Below are 11,607 nucleotides of genomic sequence, written 5' to 3'. Positions count from 1 at the left end.
TTAAAAATATTTCTATATAGCTTCAATTTATTATTTAGCTTTAATTTTTCTTATTATAATTTTTTTTAATTAATATAAATTTGAGTAGTTTTAGTACTTCAAATTTTATTTCAGTTAGTTAGTATTTAGTGGGCAACATTTCAAATTTTTAGAAGTTCATTTTAAAGTTTAAATCATTAATTAAGATTTAATTATTTAGTTATTAAGATCTAATTATTACTTTTATTTTATTTCAGCTTTATTTTAATCCCCGAAAAAAAAAAGATTTTAATAAAATAAACATTAATCAATTAACAATTAAAACAATTAAACTCCGCACACCTGACGACAATAGATAGGTGCGTTGGAGGTAAAGACCAACCAGGTCAAAAAACTAAAAAGCAAAAAACAAATCCCGCACACTATCTATGCAAAAGGAATTTTCTGTTGAAGGTCTTTTTGAAAGAATTATTTTATGCTCATCAAGGCTACATTTATTTACATAAAAATACAATAAAACAGTAATATTGTGATATTGATAATAACAGTAATACTGAAAAATATTATTACAATTTATATTTTAATGTCGTTTTTTTAATGTAACATTTTTCCTGTGAGCACATCTCCTGACACTGACCTTTGACCCTCAACTCTCCTTTATCCCCCACAGCCCTCAATCGCTCCATTCTTTATGAATCTAAACACCGCTGCAATGTGTTGCTGAGGAATCACAACAGGCCACACGGGGTTTGCTCTTTTATCGACACCAGTGACTGTGATATCTATTAGGGCAAGTTGGGAATCACTGGTGCATGTACATATGCAATGCTGAGACTGTCTGCTGTGTTTGATAACAGGACTTGAAACAGATGGTAGCTGAACTGAGATAAACGTCAGAGACACAGGTGGCAAAGTCTAGGGTCTCTCATCACCTTCATCAGTCTTAAACAACAGAAGAGGCCTAACAATTCCCTTGAAACAACTCCATAAGAGGTTCCCATTCATTCATCCTCATTTCCCCCGTCCCTGAGCTCTCTCTCAGAGGACTAAAGCAGCTGGCACATCTCCTGACACTGACCTTTGACCCTCAACTCTCCTTTATCCCCCAGAGCCCTCAATCGCTCCATTCTTTATGAATCTAAACACCGCTGCAATGTGTTGCTGAGGAATCACAACAGGCCACATGGGGTTTGCTCTTTTATCGACACCAGTGGCTGTGATATCTATTAGGGCAAGTTGGGAATCACTGGTGCATGTACATATGCAATGCTGAGACTGTCTGCTGTGTTTGATAACAGGACTTGAAACAGATGGTAGCTGAACTGAGATAAAACTGCAGTTCTCCAATGAATGCTAACATATCAGACTCTACCTCCCTCTCACATCAGACACAACATGGAGAATACAGACAAAATAGTCTTAACTTTCATCCTTACTTCTTTAAAGTCAACATGAAATCAAAACGGACCAATTTACTTTGCTGATACACATTGAAGGTTAGGTAATCATAACAGAGGTCTTTTATATCTCAAAAAGGTATGGTAGCAAAAGGACTTCAGGGAAAATCCAAACTAATATGCCAATAAATTAAAAAAAAAACATAAAATTGACTTACTTGTATAGCATTTTAACCACGCAGATTCCCACCAGAAGCAAGACCACAAGCAGAATGGTGGGCACAATTATTACGACCAGAGTAACTGAAAATAAGACAAATACAAGATATTTTCTTCATGATGAAGAAAAACAAATAAATATTCATCTACATGGTCTCAACGGACCAATTTACTTTGCTGATACACATTGAAGGTTAGGTAATCATAACAGAGGTCTTTTATATCTCAAAAAGGTATGGTAGCAAAAGGACTTCAGGGAAAATCCAAACTAATATGCCAATAAATAAATAAAAAAACATAAAATTGACTTACTTGTATAGCATTTTAACCACGCAGATTCCCACCAGAAGCAAGACCACAAGCAGAATGGTGGGCACAATTATTACGACCAGAGTAACTGAAAATAAGACAAATATAAGATATTTTCTTCATGATGAAGAAAAACTAATAAATATTCATGTACATGGTCTCACATTTTTGAACCATGACATTTCAGAGATGAGAAAAGATAACAATATAATAATATAAATATAAACAAACATATTTCTATAAAGGAAATAAATTGAAATGTGTATAAAGTAAATAATAAAATACTGCACAAATATAACAATTAAGGTCAGGTAGATAACTTATTTTAGTGTCATTGATGTACTATTAAAATTCTTAATATTTTGAATTACATTTAATTTTTTTATATTTTCTGTTTTTTAATTTGTTTACCTTTTACTAATTTTTAAAAAACATTTGTTTATATAGTTTTTATTAAGTTTTAGTTCTAGTTATTTTAGTACTTCAACAAACTAAATGAAAATGAGAAATGTTAGCTGAAATAAAATAAGCAATTTAATTTTTACAATATTTTATTTTATTTCAGCTGTTCATTTTAAGTAATTAACTTTTTATGGTTATAGTTAAAGGGTTAGTTCACCCAAAAATGAAAATTATCCCATGAATTACTCACCCTCAAGTCATCCTAGGTGTATATCTTTCTTCTTTCAGACGAATCCAGTCAGAGTTATATAAAAAATTGTCTTTGATCTTCCAAGCTATTTAAATGGCAGTCAGCGCGTGTTGCATGCTTCAGTCCAAAAGAAGTTAAATAAAGCACATCCATCCATAATAAAAAGTGCCTCAAACAGGGGAGGGGGGTGAACAAAGTCCTTCTGTAGCGAATCCATGCGTTTTTGTAAGAAAAATAACCATATTTAAAATGTAATAATCACTTTAGTCTAGCTTGCGCCAACAGTTGTACGCGGAAGCAGCTCTGGGAGGATGACGCAAGACGTCGGCGTTGCGCATGCACCACTCAGAAGTGACGAATGTCGGAGGATTTTGATATAAGCCAAGAGGAGACTGGTTTTCCTTTGCTAAAGTAAGGAAACTTTGCTTCCTTAGCTCCTATAAACAAACATTGGTTTTCACGAGACTCACTGGTGCATGCGCAGCGCTGACCTCAGAGGTCATCCGCCCGGAACTGCTTCCCTTTACAACAGTGAGCGCAAGCTACATTAAAGTGATTATTACGTTTTGAATATGGATATTTTTCTTACAAAAACACATCGATTCGCTTCAGGAGGCCTTTGTTCACCCCCCGGAGCCGTGTAAGGCACATTTTATTATGGATGCATGCACTTTATTTCATGTCTTTTGGACTGATGAACTGCAACACTAACTGCCATTAAACAGCTTGGAAGATCAAAGTCAATTTTTTATGTAACTCCGATTGGATTCATCTGAAAGAAGGAAGTCATATACGCCTAGGATGGCTTGAGGGTGAGTAAATAATGGGCTAATTTTCATTTTTGGGTGAACTAAACCTTTAATGACAGTAAACCCCTGAGGTAGACAACAAGTAACAAAATATAGAGAAAAAATGCTTTAAGCTGAAATTTGAATAAGGGTAGGGAAGAGTTATTTGCATGTTTTCAGACATTTGTTCAGTAAATCTGTAACAATCTGTAATAATTAATGAGTGATTAGCTTGTGTAAAATCATACCAAGATCAGCCTGAGAGGCCACTGGTTTGGTCATGTCATCGTGAATGGGCTGTGTAGGCTGGGCCTCCTGTGTCACCGGAGACGATGAATTCACTGCTTGGGGAGAAACAGTGGTTTAGTGAACGGTTTGAATGAGAAAAATTAGGTTGTAAAGCCTTTATGTGTCAGACACGCACCTGGGATGGGTTTAACATAAGGACAGCCCAGTAGCTGCACTCTCATAGCGATTGTCCTGTGCCACTGTTGAGGTACGATTCGAATGCTTCGTGCTACGATGGAGGGATGGAAGGTGTTGCGTGTTTGGTGGAGGCTGCCAGTATTTCCTTCAAAGATCTGAGGTAAAACAGAGGAATGATGCACAGACACTTAAAAAATGAATTTTTATTACTGACTCTTATTAAACATCTCTGGTCTCATTGTGTGTGATTCATTAGTGCTCATTATTGAAAATATATTTTTTTTCTTTTTCATAAAGACCATTTTTGATGCCATTTGGCCAGGGAAAAACTAAATAAATCTTTCTCTCTAGAATATATTATTATTATTTCCTACTATTGGCCAGGGAAAAACAATGTAAACCAAAAATAAAATATATAATAATAATTCAATAAAAAAAAACTCTCTCTCTCATATATATATATATATATATATATATATATACATACAGTACATACATATATATTTAAAATTACAATACTATAATATCATTAATATTATTACATTATTTTATTTTACTCCAAAATATTCCATATAGTGGACGCTATGTGCCATTTCCGGGTTGTGTTGAACATGATTATGCAGTGATATAAAGAAAGTCTTACCATATCATCAGAGTTATTATACTGGACAAAAAGTCGCCAACGACTCCTCTCTTTGTACTCGATCTTGTAGTTTTTTACAAAATATCCGAAGCCTGCAATGGTCAAGCCTGTGGTCAGAATACCTATGAAACAAAAATATGACTCAGAATTATGTCATTAGCAAACTAAAGTTTAGTTCAATGTCTAGGCACACAACATTTAGCCTCAAACACTCCTGAGGTCATTCTCCTGAGTACAGTGATGCAAATGCTCAGCCAGCTGAGGAATGTTGACAGCATGTAGGCTAAAGACTTCACTTCAGAGTGCAGCCCGTCATCTGCATCACAGTGGAAAACCTACGGCCGGCCTCATTCAGTTACTGAACACATTCCTGAGGGAAATACTCAAGTGACATGTTCCCAGCAGACACAGAAAGACCCCAAGGCCTGTTATTACTTTCCAACATTGACTACATCACAGGCATGAGGACACCACCGTGATGATCACAGAAGCAAGTTAAAGTGTGAAGCTGTGAGATTGAAGTGTGATGACTTGAAAGTTGAGAAAGGAAGTTGCTCATCATCAAAGAGAAGCCACTATTTAAAGCAAGTCTGGAAAGCTGAAGAATCAAAGCACTATTTAAAAAAAAAAAAAAGACACTGGCGTCCCTTCTCGTGGCTGAAGATGAGTATACTGAAAACTAAACAAGCTGTTAAGGTAAATTAAGGTAATTGTGGTTCTGACTGGATGAGCCATGCATAACTCATAATTCTCCCTCCTACTAAGTGAAAATTACTGCTGGGATGGCATTTGGACATCTGACGCATTTTTAAAATGATAGCATTTTTAAATTTGTTTTATTTTAATATCGTTTTCACTTGTTTGTTTTTTTTGGTTTTAAATGCATTTATCTTTTTTTATCATTTTCAAATTTGCTATAAAATTCAGTTTCGTTTTGTAGTTTCATTAATAATTTTGTTAATTCTCCCTCCTACTAAGTGAAAATTACTGCTGGGATGGCATTTGGACATCTGACGCATTTTTAAAATGATAGCATTTTTAAATTTGTTTTATTTTAATATCGTTTTCACTTGTTTGTTTTTTTGGTTTTAAATGCATTTATCTTTTTTTATCATTTTCAAATTTGCTATAAAATTCAGTTTCGTTTTGTAGTTTCATTAATAATTTTGTTAGATTTAGTTTAGTTTTTATTTTGTGAACACATTTCTATTTAGTTTTTATATAGTTTAGTTTCAGTTTTAGTTTTAATAATTGAAATTTAGCAGAACTAACAGATCACTTCGAGAGCGCAGACCAAAGAAAGACTTAATTTAACCCTAGTGACGCAAACAAAATTAAAGCATCCTGAGATTGATTAGATGGTAAAAATATACAAATATACGTCAAAATGAAGCATTCAAGCCCTTTTACTCCATAAATCTACACAAGTTTCGCTTAATTTAATATAAATTGTCATATTTGAAAGCACTAGACTGAATGATAAATGTGTGTTGTGATATTTAATATTCAAATAAATATAATTTGTTTAGATGTCTTCTATCTTACTTAACAACAGTCATGATATTGTAACTGTCGTGTCTTGCTTTCTTTCCCACGAACAACCGCGCATAAATCAGAACTGGGGCAAATTTTTTAGTTAGTTAGTTTATTTTAATAAAACTTCTTACAATATGTGGTGATGCACGTGACAGGATGATACATTTCCTTCTCAACCTCCATTGCATCGATCGTGCCTTATTTCTGATCATACCTTTCGCAGTGCACTTTAAACCAGAGTCCTGCACGCGGATGACTCCCCATGGGTACCGCTAATATTTGATGAAATGAGTGGAATATTATTTAAGTTGTCATTTGCGTTGCATGATGAATCACTAACTTCAATTGAAAATACAGTAAAAAAAATACAGTAACATTGTGAAATATTATATAATAAATCTATTTGAATATATTTTAATGTAATTTAGTCCTGTGATAAAAAGCTGAATATTCAGTATCATTACTCCAGTCTTCAGTGTCACATGATCCTTCAGAAATCATTCTAATATGCTGATTTGCTGCTAAAGAAAAATAAAATCTTACTGACCAAAACTTTTTAACAGCACTGTAGGTTAAAGTGATTTTACTTTACTTAAGGGTGATTCTAATATAACAACAACACTAGTTTCTTGTGGCTCATTGCTTTGATTTACCCTACTCTCTACAGCAATGTATTAAAAAAAAAAACATGAATTTTTCATGCCTGTTGACAAAAGCTTTCTCAGAGAAAAATGCAGTGGTGAAATGCTTAATCTCTAGTTTTATGTAGCCTTACAAATTTACGCTATCATCACAACAATAACAGAGCTTCCTCTTTGAGACGGGCCAGTTTCACTCAGGGTCATCGTGTCCAAAAGCACAAATTCCCTCTAGGAGACAAAGTGAGTATTCTCTTTCTCCTTGAGCTGTATGAAATAAACTCGGTCGTGCTCAAAATAAACGCATGTCCGACGTGTTCCTAAATTTAAATGTACTTTGGTAAGATGGTTTGTATGTGTGATGAATGGACACAGAGAGGGTCTTTCTGTGTTTTTATGCAATACCAGGAACTGTTCAAAAGATGCAGATACCAGTTAGCGGTCTGGGAGTGGTGAACGCTCATGTGCTCCGAGTGTGTAATGCTCGGCACTCAGAACTGGTCATGAGAAAGACCTTTTGTGAGGATAATTACACCCTCTGGAACCAACTTTGGGTCTTTCCGCCATGTCTGCGTGTTTGTTTAGATTAGGGATGCACGATAAATCGCATGCGATATTTAACGCGCATCTTGTCAGTAAAGCCGTTCTGTAATCAGCGGTAAATCTCCATCACCTGCGTGCTTTCACATCGCGCAGCATTAACTACACAGAGCCGTTGTTCACTGACTAGCTGCGCCAAACCACGTTCATATTCGTGCGATTTTTGGCGCAGCTCGTCAGTGAACAACGGCTCTGTGTAGTTAATGCTGCTCAATGTGAAAGCCCGCAGGTGATGGAGATTTACCGCTGATTACAGAACCGGCTTTCTGACAAGATGCGCGTTAAATATCGCATGCGATTTATCGTGCAGCCCTAGTTTAGATATAATAGCATTACATTTCTCCCTTAAGTACAGAAAACTACTACTATGCATTGGGAAAGCCAAATCTGCACATTGAGGTATTAAAGAGGAAACTGGCACAGTCAGGTGACCCAGAGACGAACAATCAGAATAAACAAACATGTAAATGAGATCAGGTTATGAAGGCTACAAATATTACCCGTGATCCTCCTCTTTTCTCTGAGGTCAATCTGGAGCCATTTTGGATGGTTATTGTTAAGGTCATCAGAGACACCCGGTTGGGTGCTGTTAGGAAACCAGTCGACTTCAGACCCGTCAGAAGAGATACTGTGTGATGACAAGCTTGTAGTAGTGCTCACAGGTTGAAGAACAGTCTGTTGACTGCAATCTGTAAAAGAGAGGACATTGTGGTCAGAAATACATTTAAAATGAAACATTTACACTACACTTTAGTTTGGGGTCTGTAAGATTTTTTTCAAAAAAATTAACACTTTTATTCAACAAGGATGCATTCAATTGATCAAAAGTGACAGTAAAGACTTGAAAATTGTTAAATTCTATTTCAAATAAATGCTGTTCTTCTGAACTTTTTGTTTATCAAATAATCCAGAAAAATTATTCACAAAAATATGTTTTCAACACTGCATCAAATCAGCATATTAGAATGATTTCTGAAGGATCATGTGACACTGAAGACCGAAGTAATGATGCTGAAAATTCAGCTTTGCCATCAGAGAAATAAATTACATTTTATAATACACTAAAATACAAAACTGGCATTTTAAATTGTAATATTAATAAACAAAATAAATTACTGTATTTTTTATCAAATAAATGCAGCCTTGTTAAGCATGAGAGACTTCTTTCAAAAGCATATAAACATCTTCTGAATGGTAGTGTAAGTGTCAGATATCTTGCGATTCGTGCCACTTGTGCAACTATGGTGAATATTAATGAATTCCAAATTTAAAAAAAGAACTTCAAAAGAGAGTAACGTTATTTCTACTCGTGTCTAGTGCTTGGCATAATAAAACACACATGTGGAGCAAAAACACAGTTACTTGTGCATTGACTCAACAGGAAGCCCTGAGCTCTTAAAATACCCACCGTGTGTACAGTTAAATGGAAACGTATGTGCTATGAACAATACTACAATAAAAGAGCGGGGAATGACCCCCACTTTCTTTAAAGAGAGAAAAACAGGGTCAAATACATCCTGTTGCTTAGTCCCGATTTGGCTAACACTATCACATTCCACACATTAAGCATATGTCGGCAGAGGAAACTCGGGAAGAAGACAAGGAGAATCTCAGAAAGAGGTCAGAAAAGATCCCCAGACTGAAGTTTCTGCATACTCATGAGTAAAGAGGGTATTTTAATTAAAAAATTTTTTTTAAAGCTTTCAATTAGGGATGCACCGATACCACTTTTTCCAGTACTCGCCCGAAACCGATACTTTCATTTTTGGTACTTGCCGATACCGAGTACCGATACTAATATTTTTATTGCATTTGTCAATTTTTTTAAATATTGGGTACAGGAACCAAAAGCGTATGTATAATGTTAGTTGGTTAACTTCATCTATCAAATAGATAGTCAAACCAAAATTATATTCAGACATCTTCAACATTTCTCACATCATCACAGTTTATTCACTATAGTTTAGAAAATGGTAATAAAATACGTCAAGAACTCAAGAGTTAAACTGTGTCAGAAAAAATTCAGCTTGATAATGTTAGATAACTTTAATAGAAAGGTATGTAATTGATTACAATCAACCAAAAATTATTCAGACAGCTGTTATAGAATGACGGTATTTACACAACTATCAATACTTAGCCGGGCAACCCTTAGCCTTAATGACAGCCTGTAGTCTCCTGGGCATGCTGTCATCCAGCTTCATGCAAACCTGAACTTCAATTTTTTTCCCAGATTCGGTCTGAATAATTTTTGGTCCCAAATTTTTATCAGTTTTACTGGTAGTCTACTGTATGAAGAACTTTTGGGTATAATTTTTCAGTTTACTTTATTTTGCTATCCTCACTTACATAAATTAACTTATAGTGTCCTGCACCCACTAGTAAAAAAAAACATAAATAATTATATCTGGTCTCTGAATAATTTTTGGTTTGACTGTACTGGGCAAAATTAAATGTGAAAATAACCGAAGGATATACAATGTATTTTACAAGTTTTTGTTACTTTCACTGTTCATTTTTTTTGCTCTATGGTACATCATCTTTAATTTAATAGCATTAGAGCTGCTCCATTGCAGCGGCTTAGTACTGTAATCATGCGCTTTGCTGTAATAATGCAGGGAACCACTCGTTATAAATCTCCTAACTGTGATATTTTCAGAAATAGAAGTCCAATTTTTTTCATCTGAAACGTGCTGCGATTTATATTCCAAAGCCAATCATATAACGCAGAAACACTCAAGCAAGCAAAACTCGCGCAACGCATGCACGTATTTGTACTGGTGCAGAATAGTACAGCCTAGCGCATTTCACATAGGCTGCTAGATTCACTTTCGCTAGAAAGTCGTGTATGCCTAAGGTTGAAAATAAATTATGTTTATAGTGAATGCTATTAAAAGTAAATGGTAAAAATAAGACCATTTATAGGGTATAAATGGTCTTATTTTTACCATTTAGTTTTAATCCAAATGATGCATGTGCTAAGTGAGTGAACATCAAAGATCACACAAAAGAAGCGCGCGCGCTCTCGCTCTCTCTCCCTCCTTACCGTTAAGTAACTTGTGCATTGTTTTACTTACTTGTTTTTGACATATCCGACCGAACTACAAACTGTCAAGTGATGTCTGTGAGAAAGATATATTCACTCGACAAGCTCGCGCACTCAATCCACTCAGCGTGCTTTGCTTATCAGCTCACGCACATCAGCTATACAGGCGTTAATACTGAATGTTTAACATTATTATATTCATTGCATACATATAATTTGTAGACATCCTTAATCTCTAATAACTCCATTCTGCTGTCTGTTGTTGGTGTTTCTTTGTCTGAATATGGCACTTATCACATGCTGTGTGGTATCTGCGTTTGGTATCGGGGCATTTTAACGAGTACGAGTAACAGGAGCTCAGTATCAGGTTTGCATGAACCTGGGTGACAGCATGCCCAGGAGACTACAGGCTGTCATTAAGGCTAAGGGTTGCCCGACTAAGTATTGATAGTTGTGTAAATACCATCATACTAACAGCTGTCCATTACATACCTTTCTATCAAAGTTATCTAACATTATCAAGCTGAATTTGTTCTGACACAGTTTAACTCGGAGTTCTTGTTATATTTTATTACCATTTTCTAAACTATAGCGAATAAACTGTGATAATGTGAGAAATGTTGAAGGTATTTGAATACATTTTGGGTTGACTATCTATTTGATAAATGAAGTTAACCAACTAACATTATACATACACTGTAAAAAAAATTCTGTACTTTTTACAAAATAATTTCGGCAGCTGTGGTTGCCAGAATAATTTTGTAAAAAATACAGAAAAACTGTAAACAGATTTATGGCCAAAAACAGTAAATTTTACAGTATAAAACTAATTTAAAAACAAGAAAATTTGAATATAAACCAGTAAATTCAACAATGCACATTGCTATTAAAATCTGTTTTGTACCTTTAACATACTGACAACCACCATAATAATGCAGGTGGTAAAAGAGAAAGCCACATGAAGAATCAAAGCTCATCACAAGCAGCTTCACCACAAGCAGAAGTATATACTAATATATAGAAGGTGCACAGAGTCATTCATGCAAACACAAAACACCATCATGATACTTAAATAATGCATTAAACTTTCATTAAACAACAGAAGATGTAACAAAGCCCAAATATACATAACTACTAACAAAAACTATTAAAAAAACATGCTTATTTAAACAAAATACTTTCAAATGTGGAATGTCATGCAGTGAATTCTGGGAATATCAGTTTACAGTTTTTGACTGTAAATTATACATTGATTTGTTATTTTTACTTCTAAAAACTGTAAAATTAACAGCATTTTACTGTAAAATTACATGAAATGTCTGGTTAGATATTTTACAGTTTTTCCCTGTATATAGTACGGGAACTTACTGTTAA

General features: G+C 34.7%; 1 protein-coding gene across 1 annotated transcript in view; it reads right to left on the bottom strand.

The window, feature by feature from the left end:
• The window catches only part of LOC107549677 (discoidin, CUB and LCCL domain-containing protein 1-like), a 42,250-nt gene that overhangs the window by 2,366 nt on the left and 28,277 nt on the right, over positions 1-11,607 (bottom strand). Inside the window, exons 8-13 of the mRNA XM_016230852.1 lie at positions 7,688-7,876; positions 4,414-4,535; positions 3,769-3,925; positions 3,593-3,685; positions 1,908-1,992; positions 1,058-1,107 (exon numbers count right to left, since the gene is read on the bottom strand). Of these exons, the coding sequence (XP_016086338.1) occupies positions 1,058-1,107; positions 1,908-1,992; positions 3,593-3,685; positions 3,769-3,925; positions 4,414-4,535; positions 7,688-7,876 (696 nt within the window). The remainder of the gene's footprint in view (positions 1-1,057; positions 1,108-1,907; positions 1,993-3,592; positions 3,686-3,768; positions 3,926-4,413; positions 4,536-7,687; positions 7,877-11,607) is intronic.

Source organism: Sinocyclocheilus grahami, unplaced genomic scaffold, assembly GCF_001515645.1.
Source record: "Sinocyclocheilus grahami isolate Dianchi unplaced genomic scaffold, SAMN03320097.WGS_v1.1 scaffold378.1, whole genome shotgun sequence".
Lineage (NCBI taxonomy): Eukaryota > Metazoa > Chordata > Actinopteri > Cypriniformes > Cyprinidae > Sinocyclocheilus > Sinocyclocheilus grahami.
Note: the sequence above shows the minus strand (reverse complement) of the source record. Positions and strands in the feature narration are given on the sequence as shown.